Here is an 18,386-nt window from a genome sequence, read left to right as displayed (position 1 = left end):
ATGTACATTACAAAAGAATGGAAATGGGCTAAGAGGAAAGGCTGAAAGGGGTGTCAGGGAAGGACTAGAGAGACCCTGGGTCTGCATCAAGAGGCCAGGGTCCAAGGGGATGGAGCTAGGAAGAGGGGCTCAGGTGGGCAGACTTCAGGTAGGGAGAATGCTAAGTCCAGAGAGACTAGAATGGAGAAGAGGAAGGATGGCAAAGGTCACCTGTCTGGGTCCCAGGCACTTGTGAGTCCCTGGCAGAGTGTGGTTCTGCAGTTGAGTGAGAGTCACATAGGAATGGAGATGGGCCTGCAGGAAAAGCTGAAAGGGGCAGCAGGGAAAAATTATGGGAATCCTGGACCCACACCAAAAGGCTGAGTCCCAAGTGGGTGGATATAAATCAGCATAATCTTAAGGCAGATTATCTCAGAATAAAGGCATCATATGGTGAAAATATCTAATTACTTGACAACAGCAATCAAATTATACAGAAGCCTATGAATACCATGTTATATGTATGACCACAAGGGAATAGACCCTCCCCACATCTTGCCAATAAAACTTATGGTAAGGGTAGCTCCTGTGGCTCCAAATGATCCAGGTAAATCCTTAAAGGAATTAAATAAAGAAGGTATTGTGGCTAATTTTAATGTCAACTTGATGCAGGCTAGTGTCATTGGGAAGAGGGAAAATCAACTGAGAAAATGCCTCCAGAGTGGTCTGTGGAATATTTTCTTGACTAATGGCTTGTGGGCCCACCCCACAGGGAGTGGTGCCACCCCGGAGTGGGTGGTCCTGAGCAGCACAAGAAAGAAGGCCGAGCAAAGAAAGCATGGGGAGGAAGCCAGTAAGCAGTACTCCTCCATGGCCTCTGCATCAGTTCCTGCCTTCAGGTTCCTTCCTTGAGTTCCTAATCTGATCTCTCTTTCTGATAGAGTGTGATTGGTACACCAAGGCCGACATAAACCCTTTCCTCTCCACGTTGCTTTTGGTCATGTTTTATCACAGCAGTAGAGTCTAAGACAGAAGAGAAAATGAGAAAACATGGGCATAGAGCTCCCACCTTGAGAGTTTCTGTTTTGTTAAAAGTGAAAAATACATATGAAAAAAAATAACAACTCTGAAAGACTTGATAACCACACTAGTTACCTGACAAATATGTATAGTTTTTTTTTTTTTTACAGTGTTGCAAGAGCATACCCACTTCTCTTCAACTGATGTTTAATTTAAAAAGAACAGTACCGAGAGTGCTGGAAAATGTTGGGTCGTAGGTCAACCCTGTGGTTTTCTCCAGGATCGGCTGCTCTCTCCACCTGTTTGTCTAGGAGGAGTATATCAGCCAAGTCCTGCTTCATCAGACTCAGCCTTCCTGGCCTTCCAGTTACAGCTGGTGATTTTATGCGATAAGTTTTATATTCTGAATTGGTGACATTAGCTTCCTCAAGTTAGATGTAATTAAAACCGTAACACTAAACCTTGGGTGTGTTCAGGCACAGGCGTGGGCACGGATCTATGTGTGCTGGTGGCCAGAGAGCAATGCCAAGTGTCCTCCTCAGTCATTCTCCACCTTAATTTTTGAGATAGGCTTTCTCTTGCTGAGCCTGGAGTTCACTGATTTGGGTGGGCTGGCTAGCCAACAGCCCCCCAGGAACTATCCAGCCTGTCTCCCCAGCACTGGGGTGACACGGGTATACTGTCATAGTTGACATTTTACGTGTTTGAGTGCTGGGACTGACGTCAGGCCATCGATTGCCTGATTCCCTAAATTGGTTTTACCGTGCAAAGCCTACTGTAGCTATGGTTTCCAGAAAACTCCTCTCTCCTTTCCTTTACTCACGCTAGGTGAGTGGCACTGTATCTGTTTGGTAGAAACTCCTTTCCTTTACCCCGTGATCTTCTTGCAGACGTATGGCTTGCTGAGGGGTATCCTGATTTGATTCCCCCGGAAGTTGTGAAGTTCAAATAAACAATGTAACTGGTTTCTTGAATGATATGAAAATGTTTATGCTTGGCCTTCCTTTACATTTTAACATAAACTTTAAAATATCGTATACAAGCTTCTGACGATACGTATAGAAACAGCATGTTTATCAACAGGCATTAGAACAGTCAAATTCAGTTTATAAGTATCAAGACATTGAAAATGAAATAAATAAAACTTCCAAGATGCATATTCGAATACAAATATGTAGTTAGACTGAATATAAGGCATAAAAGGGGCAAACACTGAAATACGAAGGACCAGAGTTCTCCAAGGAACTAACTTAAAGCAGACCCCTAAGTGTGATTTAAGCTGCACACTTGAGCCCATGGAAACATAAGATGGATCCCGCTTAATGATATTCAAAAGGGAAGATGGCGGTTTCTGCAATGTCTCAAGAAAATCAAGAATGGAAGCAAAACCAGAGCTATTGAAGCATCACTGTAAGATGGGTCAGAGAGCAGCATGGGCACACCTAAGTCAGCAAACCAAGAGTCATGAGATGTACTAAGCAATTCGTTCTGACTGATACACAGCTACTTCATTAAAAAATGTACTTAAAATATGTAATAAGTCGTGTTTATGTAAATAAAGAATGAAAGGGCTTGATAGCACACATGAGCAACTGGGAGGACATGGTGGTGGGGTTGTCTAGTTACTTAATGTGTACTAGGCCCTTTATAAGTACCGTCATCTTGTTTATGTAATATAGTTTTTTGAGATCACACATTTGCTAACTGAGAATGGGAGAAATCAGACTCGACTTTGAAAGGCTCACATTGGTCTTATCTCACTAGTCAGACTTTGGCCACCCATTGAATTGTTTCATTTACGCTTTGAGGATACCGAAAATGTCTTAATAATGGAAAAATTCTGTTAGCGATATATAGTAACATCCTAAGATTGGGAATATTTCAATGCATTTACTTCCCCATTTTACTGTTCTCAATATCCTGTACAAATCAACTAGATAGGGCTGCTGAGCTCCTGGGCAGTTGCAATGGGTGTGTTCATTTGTTCTACTCTTATTGGTCTGGCCTAGGGGGGTATGTAGAATGTCTTCATTCCTGAGTGAAGGGCAAATTTGCCACCATTACGACTTCTCTACTTCATCTGATTTCTTATTGGTTTTAACTCTCTACCTGACTCCCTGACACGGGTGAGCTAGTATAGGGCTAGGAAACATTTTTGTAAAGAGTCAAACAGCAAATGCTCCAAGATTTCGGAAATGATCCGCTGTGGACAAAATATGTGCTTCCACAACTCAAATGTTGGTATTTTAGCTCTGGGAGATGACTGGATCATGGCAGCAGAGTTCTTGTTAAGAGAATCGGTATTCTTAGAAGCAGCTGGAGACAACAATTCTTCCCTCATCCTGTGAGGATGAGGTGCCTTCTGTGAACAAGGAAGTAGCCCCTCACCAGACCCAAACATGCTGGTGCCTTGGTCTCTGGTACAAAGTTTCAAGCCTGGGTTTGAATTTTCTCTTGGGTCATAAGGTACAGATCTGTTGTCTATAGCACCTCATGTTTATGAAATTGGCGACAGCGGACAACCTCTGAGCAGCCACTCCATTCTGACGTCTCACACAAAAGCAGCCAGACAACATGGAAACACTGAGTGTAGTTGAATTTGATTTATAGACATGAATGACTTATAGAAATGAATTTGATTTATAGAAATCAATATGATTTATTAAAATAGGCGGTGGCTAGGCTCTGTCAAGAATTCCAGACCTAGTTTTCTAAATCGTGCTCTTATAGATACTATACCAACTAAAGTAACAAAAGAGTCAAGCATCTTTCCTGAGTCAGCCATTCTCCTGACTTCAGACCCTGCACTGGCTGGTTTTATGTCAACTTGACACAAGTTAGGGTCATCTGAAAGGAGGGAACCTCAACTGAGAAAATGCCTCCATAAGATCCAGCTGTAAGAAAGTTTCTTAATTAGTGATCGATGGGGGAGGGCACAGCTCTCTGTGGTTGGTGCCATCCCTGGACAGGAGGTTCTGGGTTCTATAAGAAAGCAGGTTGAGCAAAGAAAGCCATGAGAGCAAGCCAGTAAGCATCCCCCTCCATGACAACTGCATCAGCTCCCGCCTCCAGGATCCTACTGTTTTTGAGCTCCTGTCCTGACTTCCTTCAATGATACTACTATGATGTGGCAGTGAAACCAAATAAACCCTTTCCTCCCCAAGTTGCTTTTGGTCATGGTGTTTTATCACAGCAGTAGAAACCCTAAGACAGACACTAAGCCTTTCCACCCAACTTACCCTCCTCAAGTGAGTTTCTGTTCATTCCAAAATGTCTTTATGAAGAGCCCTTTCCCCGTACTTCCCGAGATTTCCGTCACTACCGAATTTATACTCCATTCACCCATCAGACAGTTCTTTCCGCTACTACCACTTCTTGAAAGTAGCCCCTAGCTTCTCTTAGTCATAATATGCAAAGTGTAGTGAAATGCATAATAGTGGGGAGGCAAGAGCATGGACTGGAAGGGGAGGACCCAAGAGATGAGACACTAAGATACAGTGACTACTTTTTTCCTATAGTTTTTCTATATTTTCTTCTTATATAACTTGCAATACAGACTAGAATAATGAAAAACTGATATTGTGTTATTGTTTTACTAAACACTTATTTGAGCTTTCGTTTGTTTCCCATCCTCTCACTGGCTTTTGGTCACCTCTGTCATACTAACAGATCAATACGATGTCATGCCATGTTTACTTAAGAGGTCAGGAATAAAGACCAACCAATGTATGGAAGAATAACAAAAGAACGCGAGTAAAACATGAACTCCAGATAAGTGGAAGGAAGAAAGATGTTTATCTTCAGGTCAGTCACTTCAGGCTTGGCCTGTGAGCTTTTCCCATACTTGACAGGAAAGTACGCCACGGAGCCTCACAGTTCCTTCAGCTCTCTTCTTGACTGGGACCCCAAATAAAATAATGCATTGACCCCTATCAACTTTTCAGATATATTCAAATTACAATACACTTGAGGGAGTTTTCTAAAAGTGACAGAGCATAGTTCACAGAAAGCTAAATAAGGTAGAGGAACGAACTCTCCCTGATGATCTGATTATAAAAAACGAGTGCCCCATCAGTGCCAAGATGGGCAGAGAGGATTCTGGCAAACAAGAGTGAAGAGTCTGATCCATTAAGTACTTTAGGGTAACTCAAAGGGAACTAGAAAACGAATCTTCAAAACAAAGCGATAACACTGTGATTCATGAGAATCAATGGCCAATATTCTTCATGTAAACCTAACTTAGAACCGATTATAAAACATTTTAGTTATGTTCATCAAATTAGACAGCATTTTGTAAGGGGTGGAATCCTAAGCAACTTTCACCTCTCAACCTTTCCTTTCTAACACAGAAATTACTCTCTTAAGAAAACTATAGCATGTGTCTCTCCGAGTTCAGAGCAATGACTGTGTCTTCCCAAGGATAAGGCTGTTAAGTCTCAAGCCTAATCTACAAAATAAGATTTCCTTACTAAATGAAAGGCTCCAGCAGGCCCTGCTCTTTCTAAGGACCACATCATTATTGTCTCCCAAACATGTCTTGAATCAAAAAAGAACAGGGTATTTGAAATTTTGGAAATAAAAAATTTGAGATCTATAGCCAGAATTTTTAAAATATTGGGTATTTGGAAAACTGGGAATAAAAAAATTTGAGACCTGGATCCAGAGGTTTTCATTATCTGATGTTCAAATTTATACACTGGACATGTGAAATCATTTACATATACAAAAGTTCCCAAGGGTCTTATTATGAACCTTCTACTTAAATATTCAAATATTAAACTCAGTGATAAAGCCGACTTACATTTCTTAACAGACAGTAAGTTTTCAGGGTTGCTCTTCAGTGTGAATTCTTTGATGTCGTATGAGGGATGAACTGCACTTAAAGCTCTTCCCACATTCGTTACATCTGAATGGTCTCTCTCCAGTGTGAGTTCTCTGGTGTTGAATCAGAGCTGACGAGTGAATGAAGGCTTTCCCGCACTCTCCACACTTGTAGGGCTTCTTTCCAACATGAATTCTTTGATGCTTAGCAAAATTTGAGCTCCGGCTAAAGGTTTTCCCACATTCATGACATTCATAGGGCTTCTCTCCAGTGTGAATTCTCTGGTGCTGAACGAGGTGCGTGCTCTGACTGAACGTTTTCCCACACTCGCTACACTCATAGGGCTTTTCTCCCGTGTGAACTCTCTGGTGCTTCGTAAGGGATGAGCAATGACTAAAGGCTTTCCCACACTCCTGACACTTATAGGGCTTCTCTCCAGTATGAGTTCTTTGATGTTTGATGAGTGCCGACGAATGAATGAAAGCTTTATCGCATTCGTTACATTCATAAGGCTTCACCCCAGTGTGAATCAGCTGATGCTGGGCGAGGTGTGTGCTCCGGTTAAAACCTTTCCCGCACTCGCTGCACTCGTACGGTCTTTCACCAACGTGAACTCGCTGATGGACAGCGAGGGATGAGCTTTCCAGGAAGGTTTTCTTGCATTCACGGCACTCGAAGAGAATTCTGGAGTGAGTTCTCTGGTGCTTAGTTAGATTGGCTCTGTGGCTAAAGGACTTGGCACATTCACCGCAGGTGTAGGGTTTCTCCCCAGTGTGAACGCGCTGGTGTCGAATGAGGACGGAGTGGTACGTGAAGAGCTCACCACAGTCACTGCATTTATGAGGCTTTTTCTCCTTAGAAGCTCTCTGCTTTTTCATTAAGCTCGATTTCTGCCTCAGTCTTTTCCTAAGTGTCTGAAAGTCATAGGGCCCTTGGGGAACTCTCTCCTCGGCAATCAGGAGAGACTTCTGACTGTCATTTCCCCAGTAGACATCCTGTTCGCGATGCTTTTCCACAGGGAGTGAGTTCAGGTGAGCGAACATTTGTCGTAAGTGCTTTTTCTGGCTTCCTTGCTGACGCTCTACCCAGTGTTCTCCATCACGAGCTGTTTCCAAGCTGCAGTCAGAAACGGTATTTCCTGTCCGTTTTTCTGCTCTTGTAACCTGGTTTGATTCTTCTGTGGAAAACTCTTGCACTGAAGTTGAATCCTTGCTTTCAGGTCTAATTTCCACATCTGAAAAGACATTGCAAATGCAAATTTTCTGTGTTTTCTGGGCTTAACAAAAACACAGGTCTATAACAGGTGAGAATTAATGAAGACGAAAGAATGCTTGTGTGGAATTAGTAGAGCTGACACTCTTATTGAATGGTTTTTGAAAAATGAGGGAAATAAATATGAAAGTTAATAGACTTTATCCATGAGAATCAGATGGGGGAAAGATGATCAGAAATATAAGAGGGAAAATGATGAAAAATGTGTCCATAAGGAGCAGGCAATGAGTACATTAGATATGGAGAGTAAAAACCACGTTATAGAATACCTTCTATCACAACATCTAGGAAACCACATACAAAGATATGTATAATTAAATATATGTTCATTTAATGATATGTAGCATAATAGTATAATACTATGCTATCATAAACACTATTCAGTAGAGTGATTAGAACAGTATGATACTGGACCATACTGACAAATTAGCCTAGAAAGAAATTCAAACATATATAAGGGAACTGGGTGTTGTGGAATATTCCCTTACACTGTGTGACGATGTGTTGTAGTGCACGACGCCTGTCTGCGCTCTATGCGCCTCCATACAGTTAGTGAACTGGGCAAGGGGCTGGAGATTTGAGACACACAAACACACACACACACACAGACAGGGATACAGGTCATCCTTGAAACAGGAATGCCCCAAGAATGCCCCCTTTATTGTGTCCAGGGGCAGCTTATATAGGGCTAGCCACGCCCCAGACAAACGCACCAGAAACCATTCCCCCGCCATCAGGAACTCCTGAGGGTCTCGTGCTCAGAGCAGCTGCAGGCACTCAGAGCAGTGAAAAACAAGTTGTTTACAAGAAATTCAGGATCTGGGGGTTCACAGCTCCCAACAATATGTCACGGTGATTGGTTTAACAAAGAGCGGAATGGCCAGTAGTTAGTTGAGAGAATAGGTGGGATTTCCTGGGAGAGAGAGGAATGATGGGTGAATCTTGGCCAGCAAGACACTGACGAAGTTGGATGTATGGTACAGCGGGGAAGTAACAGAGTCATGTGGCAGAATGTCGATTAATAAAACAGGTTAATTTAAGTCATAAGCATTAATTGGGTAAAAGCCTAAGCTAAGGCCAAGCTTTCATAATTAATAATAAGTCTCCATGTCATTATTTGTGAGCTGGTGGCTCAAAGGAACATCTGACTACAATTAGGTTTACCAAAAGGTAGCATTACAAATCGCTGATAAATGATTACTCAATCAATGATGCTGGACTATAGGCTGTAAGCATGAAAAAAATCCACTTCACATCATTTACAAAAATAAATACCTGCACAATAAAACTTGATTATTTTATAATAAAATTCAGAGTATCTTTCTGACACTGGTATGACAAGTCACGAAAAACAAACTTAAAATTAGTGAGGATTTAGCCAGGTGTGGTGGGACACGCCTTTAATCCCAGCACTCAGAGGGCAGAGGCAGGCGGATTTTTTTGAGTCCAAGGCCAACCTGGTCTACAATGTGAGTTCTAAGACAGAACGATTACACATAGAAACCCTGTCTATAAAACAAAGAATTAGTAACTGCTGGGGCTGGAGAGGACTCAGTGGTTAAGGGCACTTGCTGCTGTGGTAGAAGACCCAGGTTCAGTTCCCAACACCCACAGGAGGCTCCTAACACGCTATAACTCCAGTACGAGGGGATCCAACACTCTAGCCAGGCCCACACTCATACACATTAAGTAAAAATAAACATTTTTAAAAAATTTATCTTTAATTATGTATGTGTGTATATATGTGGCGTGTATGTGTGAGTTGGATGCCCACAGTGGCCAGAGGCTTTTGATCTCCTGGAGCTGGAGTAATAGGCGGTTGCCAGCTGCCTGATGGGTGCTGAAAATCCTGCCCAGGTCCTCAACAAGAGCGGTCCCTACTTCAGCTGCTGAGCCATCGTTCTAGCCCCTATGGTGATGCTTGCCTAGCCTCCACAAGGCTTTGGGCTCCAACCCCATAACTGAAAAATAGAAATCAGTAAATCTGACCTTAAAATTTAAAATTTAAAAGTTTAATATCCTAAATTTGGGGCTTGTTAAGAAGGCCCCAAAGTGGACATCTACTTTAATGTCAGCTCTCAAGAGGAACACGAGGAATAACGGTCATGCAACTCTGCAAGGGCCAAAGGGAGAGACTAACTGCCCAGTTTATTCACACGACGCACCTACGCCAAGCTATTTAAAAGAAATATATACAATTCACGACATACTAATATATATTGTTAACAAAGTGAAATGCTGGAGCTTCCAAATAGATTACAGAAGAAAAATTGTAAAAATATACACATTTTAATGTTCATGCGTGTGTGCATATATGTACCTGTACATGCAAATACAAGAAGAGTCACACCAACTTCAAGACAAAGTGGTTACTTCTAGAAAATGAGGCGATGAGAGGACTTTATCTGAATCTCTAAAATTTTTTATTTTTTTTTAAAAGCAAAAGACATCACATAGCCTCAGGAATGGCTAGAATAAATACAGATAATATTAAGTGTTGGTAAGTGCACGGAAAAACTAGAGATTGTAACTTCTCTCAATGGAAATATAACTGGAAAGATTTTTGTAAACCCTCTTTGGCAATATCTATATTACACACACACCAAAACACATATATGTGTTCACAAAAAGACATGTGAAAGAATGTATACAGAAGCAGTTTTCATACAACCGAAACTGCACACTATCCAAATACCTGTCTTTAGAAGAATGGGCAAACTGCAATAACGAAAGGCTACCCAGCACTGAGAACAAACTCATCTCAGCATGCCACAACATGGATGGATCTCACTGTGAAAGCTCAGAGAAGGAAGCCCGTCTCAAAAGAATGTACGGTGATTCCATTTAAATGAGGTCCCATAACAATCAAAACTAACTACGGTGTTACACGTTGGGAGAAGGCCACCCGAGGGAGAATGGTGATGACACATTGGGCACATGGCACTTCTCAGGCGATTAGTGTTTTCTTGACGTGAATGTGTTCAACTTGTAAAGATTCACATAAACATTATAATGCTTTTATGCATTTTACTGCTGAAATAAAAAGGAAAGAAGAAAAGAATGGAAAGTGAAAACAATTTTCATTTTGGTGGGGGCTGTATTATTTTATTTTGACTTACATATTTAAAAGCTTCAAATTTTAAAATATTTTGAAAATCAAGGTGCGTAGGCATCTCTAATACTCACTCTCAAGCTCTGCAAAGTGCTATTCGGTTGCTCTTCTGCGGGACTGAGGCGCCCTGTGGGCTCACCTACCTGAGTGACGGCCTTTGGGAGGCTTTTGCTCGAGCTTCAATAGTTCTGCTCCATCATCCAAATTACAGTTATCAGGCTTCGAGACGGGAAGCCCTGTTTATTAGAAAGGAGAGGAAGAGAGTAAATTGAATGAAATATGGTGGGTACAGAGATGTCTGCTGGAATTTAGTTCCATGCCTTCATCTGGACAAGATGCCGCATCTGGAGTGAGGGAGGAAGGACCTCTCAACGGGGCTTAGAATATCTGCAAGAGTCTAAGACTGGTGCAAAGTTAAACTGAGTTTATAAAGGCAAATTCGTCTGTGGTAAAGGAACAGAAAGTCTCTCAATTTCCTTATTGTTTGCGGGGGGGTCATAGATCAACACTGCAGATTAATCTTCACTTCAGAAAAGAATATGTATAATATGGGACTTTAGCAGCACCCCAAAATTGTGGCTGTTGAACTACAGTTTTTATCTTTTTTTAAAAAAATAATTATTTATTTATTATGGATACAATATTCTGTCTGTGTGTATGCCTGCTGGCCAGAAGAGGGCACCAGACCCCATTACAGATGGTTGTGAGCCATCATGTGGTTGCTGGGAATTGAACTCAGGACCTTTGGAAGAGCAGGCAATGCTCTTAACCTCTGAGCCATCTCTCCAGCCCTCCCCCCCCCCCCAGGTTTTTAATAGTCTTTTTTCTTTCTTTTTCAATTACTAAAATTTTGATTTAGTACATAGGGTTTGACATTGGCCACCACAGCCTGTAATTCAAAATGGGCCACAAGCACCGCCTCTTTGCCCTATGCTGTTTATCTGATGGATATATGCCCATTAGTTGGATTTTCAAAATCAAAGTATAACTTTGCTCAGCTCTCTAACTGGAAGAATAACATAACCGTCCCCCCCACCCTCCGCCCCCAGCTGCTGATGCCATCTCGGCCACATAGGGGTATCCTAAATTAATAGATACAACCGCAAAGACAAGCTAGTTGACTTTAAACAAACAAATCAAATCCCACTGACACCTTTGTTTCCCTAAGTTCCTCCCAGTGAAGCCAGTGTACATTAGGCTGCCACTGAATCTTGACAAATAAGAAGCCCAAACATCTCATCAACGACCTAGGACAGGAATGGGGTGGGACAAAGCTCAGTGGCAGTGGGCACGCTCAGCCTCCGCAAGGCTCAGATTCAATTCTCAGCCTCCAGCAAAACAATACACTTTCTTCCTCTATGCCAAAAAGAAACACTTTATGACTTCTAAATGAAAACCAAAGGCTCGTTAAAGCATTTCATTTTCACGAAGTCATGTCAGCCCCATGAGCGGATTTCAGAGCCACGGGAAGAAGCTGTTCTTACAAAGCGAGACCAGGTTCCTGTAGTTCTCCAGCATCACGTCCCTGTGTGCAGGATCCAGTTTCCCCCACTCCTCTGGCGTAAAGTCCATGGCCACATCCTTGAATGTCATGGTTTCCTAAGACACAAATAGACTTTTGTTCATCACCTTGTGGTTGATACCTGTGATGGCTCTCCTTGCTTGTCAACTTGACTACAGCTAGAGTTAACTATAAACCCAAGCAGCTGGGCACACCTGTGAGGGATTCTTAGTTAACTGGATCATGTGATGTAGGAAGCCCCACCTTACGTCCAGATCTCTCAGGTCAGAAGATCCACCCTAAATCTGGACCACGCTTTCTCGTGGCGGCCGACATAAGAACAAGGGAGAAGGAGGCTTCTGCTTCTCGCCTGCTTGTCCTCATTCTCACCAGCAAGCTAAATGGCCTGCTGCTGAGGCATTCCTTCACTGGTAGTAGAGTCCACTTCTTTGGGACCCTGACATCTACTGAAGACCAGCTGAGACGCCAATCTTCATGGACTGAAGAACTACTGGATTCTTGGACTTTCTGTCAGGAGGAAGCCATTGTTGGACTAGCTGGACCAGTCTGTAAGCCACGCTAACAAATCCCCCTTATATATATTCACTCTATCAGTTCTGTTCTTCTAGAGAAGGCTGACTAAACAGAGCCCCTTCCTTTCATTCTGTCCCTGATGGACAAGATACGCTCACTGAGACAAGTGAGGGGCTTTCTAAGGGTGCTGAGATCCCAGTCTGTGCACTTTCACTGAATACCAGGCACCCCGTGAGACTCAGTAGAAACAAGACCGTTTCCACCACTGAGAGACATTTTCCTGTCAAAATTAGGCTATAAGCACTGAGAAAAAAAAGAATATCTGCATACTTCCCCTATGTCTTTAATAAACACAAAACATGGCATAATCTTCGGAAGAATTACAATACAGAGGTTGCAAACAGAGAGGTCAGAGAATGAAAAAAAAAACTGGCAGTGAACAGCAAATCCAGCTAAATTTGCAATTAATTCAAGATAAAGGACATTCAATTAGGAAATGTGATAAACTGATTAAGGTTACAGATGTAATTCAAAAGTAGTTATAAAAATGTCATAAGATTACATCTCCGTGACATTACAAAAAAAGGGGAGAGTGATGGCTACATATTGGAATTGAGTGTGCCCCTTGAAGCAAAGCCACAGAGAATGGGAACAACATTCCAGGTTTGCTGAAATGAATGTGTAACAAATGCTTAATTGGACATAAGGCACCTTCTATTTAAACATCCATGAAGCATTTGCAAACACCAACAAAGTAGATTTTAGTAAATTCCCAAATAGGAATAAAGCTATGCCTGATGAAAATTGTAAAACTCTATTGGAACATAAAAAATAAAGAAACAAAATGCAAAGTCCAATGCTAAATGGCTAGAAACTCTGGGGATGCACAGCACTCCTGAAATGTCTTAGATTTTAAACATGTTTCCTGTGGTTTCAAAATATGTAAATACATGAGAACAGCATGCAAATCATAATAAAGAACACGAACAAACTCAGAAAGAGAATTAAAAGACAGAAGCAGAACTTTTATATACAGAAAAATAAGACAGCTGGGAAATCTGGGAAAGGCCAAAGGTCACTGTATTATGCCAACATTGATGTCTCAATTCCAGAAACGAGATCAATACAAGAGTAAAATGTTAACTTCTGGAGCTTGGATGAAATGGAGATGAGAGATCTCCATGTTATTTGTTGTTTGTAACCTTTTCTAGGTTTTTCTCAAAGTAAAGTTTTCAAAAATAATCCGAGATTTTAGAAATAAAGGAATCATGTTTGAAAAGGACATAACAGGCAAACCCGACCCCCTCCCCCCGCCCCAAACAGCCACAAAATAGAAAAGACTTCATAAAAAAAGTGATCTTGATCCTAGAATCTAGGTACACAGAGCTCAACACTCAGTTGAGGTAGAAGGCTCAGTCAGATGCCACGCCTCTCCTAAGTTAGGCAGACTGCCTTGCCTCTCCTCTCAGAGAGAGATGCGATGAAGCCAGCCGCCAGGTCAGAGATGCTGAATATTTCCCGGTAAGACACCATTCATGGTGTTACACAGATTATTAGATATGGGTTAAAGCAAGAGATGTGAGAATTAGACAAAAAGAGGCTGAAACTAATATGGGCCAGGCAGTATTTAAAAGAGTACAATTTGTGTGTTGTTGTTTCGGGGTATAAGCTAGCCGGTGGCTGGGAGCCGGGCGGTGGGAACGCAGCCCGCAACACCTCACTACACTCAGTGGAAATTAACCACTCGTCAGTTCAATGGAAAAACAAAACAAAACAAAACAAACCAGAACAGCAAAAATGAAAACGGTTTTATGTAAGACAGGAAAAGCTCAGCAGGAAAAACAGCACTGCATACTGACTGAGGGGAGCAAAATTCCTTATAAAAGGATCTTGCTAAAAGCTATTAATATTGTTAAGAGCGGTAAATCCCATTTACAAAGTAGGTTACCCAGAACACCGCACGGGTGGAAACAGGGAGGGAAAGGGGGAAAATACAGTGCACCCCGAGTCCTCTGGAGTCAGTACTCTAAACTCAGCAAAATATAGAAAAATACACATCACACAGAGATTTTCTGTAGAAAGAGGTGAGGGGCTGATTTGGGGAGGAGAGTTATCATAACTATATATTTCTATATTCTGTGCTACTCATTAAGCTAAAACTAATATACATATTTTCTAAACCTAGTAAGAAAAGTTTTAAAAAACTTAATCAACCCAGATCTGAACACAAAAGTTCCAATATTAGCATTAAATAAAATATAGTAAAAATAAAAAAGAAAGTCTTAAAAAATAACCATAAAAGACAACCCACTCTGATGATACAACAGTCTTTAATCTAGTATCAAGATAATGAAACGCATCACCTGTCCGCCCTTCTTTTCGTATCTGTCTCTGTGCTGAGCCCCTCAACCCTGTGGCGAGCAGGGTAGAACCGATCTGTTGGAGTCAGGGCTGGAATGTGTCTACTTATGTGTGCACTGGTATACTCCACAATTTCTTCTGGCCAAGGCCAGCAATGGTGTAGGAAAGACCTACGCTGCTAGAACTCATCCCAGCACTAGGGGAACAGCTAGCCTTCGACCCTGACGATGCAAGCCTACGCCTGTCTGATGAGGGCACCAGAAGAAAAGCCTGTTGAAGAGCAAACCCTGTAGAGTTTTCGAGAGAGGTTAACAAAATGGACAAGCCAGCTCTCCGTGTTATAGCCTAAATCCTTTCCTTTCCTTGCACTCAGTTGTGTTGGTCAATAAAGACCTCTCTTTGCACAAGCCAGTTTAAGATGAGAATCTGCTGCCTCCACTGAAGTCTCTTGGGTTGGTAAAGTCTGCGAGACTCACAGGGCAGCTGAGAAACGTATAAACAGGGCCACAGGTCATTTCTATAAGCATTAGCATCCAGCAGAGGCTGAGAGGAATCTCTGGGCTGTAGAATAATGCAAAATGAGCACAGTAATTAGTGTAACCACCACCCACTGTGTATCCTGTAGTTCTCCCTTGACACACTTGCTCTTTGTGGGAGGGACACAATAATAATAGGAAGCGGGAGACCTACTCCTTCAAAGCGGGAGGAAACTAGACCTAATGCTCCAGATTCCTCCCCAGGGAGGACCGTTTCCTAACCCTGAGCTTTGAAGTCTTCAGAGCCTTTCTTCTTCCAGTATAAGTTTCAACTGAGTATGTATTATTATTAAGTATGTATTATTATTCTAATCACTTCAGCATTTAACATATTTCCTAAGTTCCCACTTACCGTCACATGTGTGCTGTTTCCCATACAGAAATGTGTGTACTGTTCCCTTAAAATAGCTTTCCACATGACCAAATATAGAAATTAGCATAGCGGGGAAGCGGGGAGAAATGTGGCCCACCTGCCTTAGAGAGACAATGGAGATGGAGAAGAGAGGCACCTATGAGCAAGCAGGAAGTGTTTCCTACTGAGTGCATTAGTCTCTTGGAATTAGAACTCAGGTCTCTAGATGGGCTTTGTGGACAAAGAAATCCCACATCAAAAGGGGAGTGCACCTGTACTCTGAGAATCAAGATGGAGCTGACTCTTAACCCGTGGAGACTCACCTGGGACTTGGCTGTGAGTCTCAGAGCGTCCACTTCTCCTTCTGCACTCTTCTCGTGGGGAAGAAGGGAGTCCTGGGAAGACAGAGCTAAGGGCAAGCAGGCAGCAGTGACAGGGTCTAGACCCATCTCGTTACCTAGACTACAATCTAAGATCCCCTTCATCACACCACATGCACTCCCTGCTAACAAAGACTGCAGGGATCCAAACAAACTGTTACTTTGCAGTACAGTGGGGTATGCCCAGGGACTAGGCTTCTCTGCGCTTAAATCCAGTTGCTCTATACATCCCAGAAACCAGAACTCTCTGGACTACAAAGTAGAATAAGTAAGTTCCCATCACACTCTACTTAAAATCTTCGAAGCAGAATCATGTTTTTTTTTTTTTTTAATTCTCTTAAAACTTACTTAAGATGGAGACTGCTAAATCTCACCTCTAAATTATGATTGGTTGAGTTTGAGGTGACATCTCAAAATCCGACAAGCACCCTTGAAGGGAATTCTGGCACAGAAGGTCATAGACTAAAGTTCAAGATACACTGGTCTAGTAGTGTTGATGCCAGCCCCATACTTCTGTGCCTGTCAAACACTTTCTGAGTTATCTGTGAGAGCGTACGGTTAACTGTGTGGATAAAGTGGGATAACTGGTGTGGAAAATATTTTTGTTAATTACAAAGCTGAATTTTTGTATCCATGATGGAAACCAGGATGGGACAGTAATTTAGAAGAACTTGTGCCTAAAGTTCGATAATGTCCCCACTGTCCCCAGTGCATTCTATTGTGCACCCATTAAGTGGATGGGGACTGACCCTCACAACTGCGGCAACTTCTCAGAGCCCACTAATCCTCGAGACAGTGTTGACAAGCCGCCCTCTTTTTCAAAGAACCACCTAACTCGAGGCAAAGGTGGGCTTTCCCTTCAAAGGGAAGAATTCAACTTTCTTTTTTTCCACGATTCAGTACCAATCCATGAGCAACTCTACCTCTTTTCTGGGGCACTTCAACCAAATCCATCTCCACGATCACCACCTCTTCAATGTCCCCAAGCTTCACTCGTCTCTGGTTCTCACAATCAGGCATCAACGGAGCCTCGAAGAGCTTCTTCCCTCTGAGGCTCTGCAGAGAGCGTCGCTCGGATCACGTTGGGATCTGGAAACCAGGGAAAGCATCCTGAATAGGGTCCTCGCATGCCTATTCCTGGAGCCTGGAGCTGTTCTTGCGGGACCAAGCACCTGAGAGGTGGCACAGGGTACAGACAACCGCGCCTCGCACCCAGCACCTCCCGCTGCTCCTGTCTGCACCCGGGGATCAGTAGCGAGCGATGCCGGCCGGCGCATGGGGCGGGGAGGGGACGAAGCTCAAGAACTGTGAAGTCCAGTTCTATCGGACGTGGATCCACCACTGGACCACCGCCGAGGCAAACAGAGGACAGTAGCATCCCACCAAGCAACTCACCTCCCATCCCGGGCCTGACAAAAGGCTACGAACTTCTCGGGTTAGTTCCGAGTCGCGCATGCGTGATATTCTGCGGGGCAAGACCAGAAACTACGACTCCCAGAAGCTCCTGCGCGCAGGCAGGACCCCCGCCCCGTTTCTTGACAGGTGGGACCACGCGTGGCTCAGCGGCAAAGCGGGATTCCTCTCTCTCGCGAGAGAAAAGGGTGCATCGTCTGTGGTTAGGTTCCACAGTTACCCGAAAGTGGGACCTGGGAGAGGCGAGCTCGGTGGCTGTCTATGCGCCTTGTCTGTACAGTCACCTCTGTGCAGCTTCAGCCCAAATTTCTTTACTGTAGGCATGCGTATATGGTATTTAGCCATGGTTTTGCCTTCTGCAAACTCATCCTTTGTCTTCAAGCTGTATGAAAGCTGTAGTTTTAGATCAGGATCCTGGTTGTACACTCATTCATTCCCATGGTCTTGTATCAAGAGACTATTTGCAATCCTAAAAACTCATATGAGCAGGATTCAAAATATTGAGCCCGTTTCCACACACTTGAGCAGTAAGTTCTTTGCAAGAAAAAAAAAAAAACTTCAGCATTTATTTAAAAAAAAGTTGGTTTCTCAAGGGATCATGGTTAAGCCACTTCTGCTGTGGAACTAACCTACCCACTTCCAATTTAACATGGCTAAACAGCCCCACCTCAGTGGGTGCATTTCCTGCGAATGCATCTTTTGCATCTGCCAGAATCAATATAACCAACTATTGGTTCTCACCATCTAATCGCCAGATCCTATTGTTATATTTACTACACAGTTTGTTCATTTCTATTTCCGCTACGCCCTCTATCCTCTTCCCCACCTCCTTTCTTGTACCCCCACTCCCTTTCTCCTCCACCTCTTCTCTACGACCATCACTATCCCTTCTGATGAAGACACCCCATTTCCTCCACTTCATCCTCAGTGGCCTTCTGCTTGAAGTCCCTTTGTGCTCTAGAGGCCTTAGACCCAGCCTTTGTCTTTCCATTGGGAGAAGCCCTCTCCTTCCTGAGTCAGAGGAAAATTCAAGGAGAGAGGGGACTGAGAGGGAGGCAATGGCCCTTCCTAATCTGTCTCCTTTTTCCTTTAGATCTATATAAC

General features: G+C 42.9%; 2 protein-coding genes and 1 non-coding gene across 5 annotated transcripts in view; all 3 read right to left on the bottom strand.

Annotated features, from left to right (window-relative positions):
- The window catches only part of Znf624 (zinc finger protein 624), a 34,750-nt gene extending 24,371 nt beyond the window's left edge, over positions 1–10,379 (bottom strand). Inside the window, exon 1 of one of the 2 annotated variants that reach the window (XM_038327648.1) lies at positions 10,349–10,379. The gene's annotated coding sequence lies outside the window, so the exon portion shown is untranslated. Of the gene's footprint in view, positions 1–5,800; positions 5,846–10,348 lie in introns of those variants that run through there. The other variant, XM_038327647.1, reaches the window with a different exon arrangement.
- LOC119813843 lies at positions 1,241–1,367 on the bottom strand. The gene has a single exon (XR_005285289.1).
- Positions 4,101–17,395, bottom strand: Znf286a (zinc finger protein 286A). Of its 2 annotated transcripts, XM_038327649.1 has the most exons (6): positions 17,265–17,395; positions 16,793–16,958; positions 15,813–15,898; positions 11,690–11,804; positions 10,349–10,441; positions 4,101–7,055 (listed from the first exon to the last, which is right to left on the bottom strand). In XM_038327649.1, the coding sequence occupies exons 2-6, from the start codon at positions 16,887–16,889 to the stop codon at positions 5,824–5,826; spliced, it is 1,623 nt and encodes a 540-aa protein (XP_038183577.1). In that variant the 5' UTR covers positions 16,890–16,958; positions 17,265–17,395; the 3' UTR covers positions 4,101–5,823. The 2 variants fall into 2 exon arrangements, with proteins under 2 accessions (XP_038183577.1, XP_038183578.1); XM_038327650.1 differs by lacking the exon at positions 17,265–17,395 and having other exon boundaries at positions 15,813–15,884; positions 16,793–16,921.
- Positions 17,396–18,386: the final 991 nt, after the last annotated feature.

This window comes from Arvicola amphibius, chromosome 4 (genome assembly GCF_903992535.2).
Source record: "Arvicola amphibius chromosome 4, mArvAmp1.2, whole genome shotgun sequence".
Taxonomy (NCBI): domain Eukaryota; kingdom Metazoa; phylum Chordata; class Mammalia; order Rodentia; family Cricetidae; genus Arvicola; species Arvicola amphibius.
Note: the sequence above shows the minus strand (reverse complement) of the source record. Positions and strands in the feature narration are given on the sequence as shown.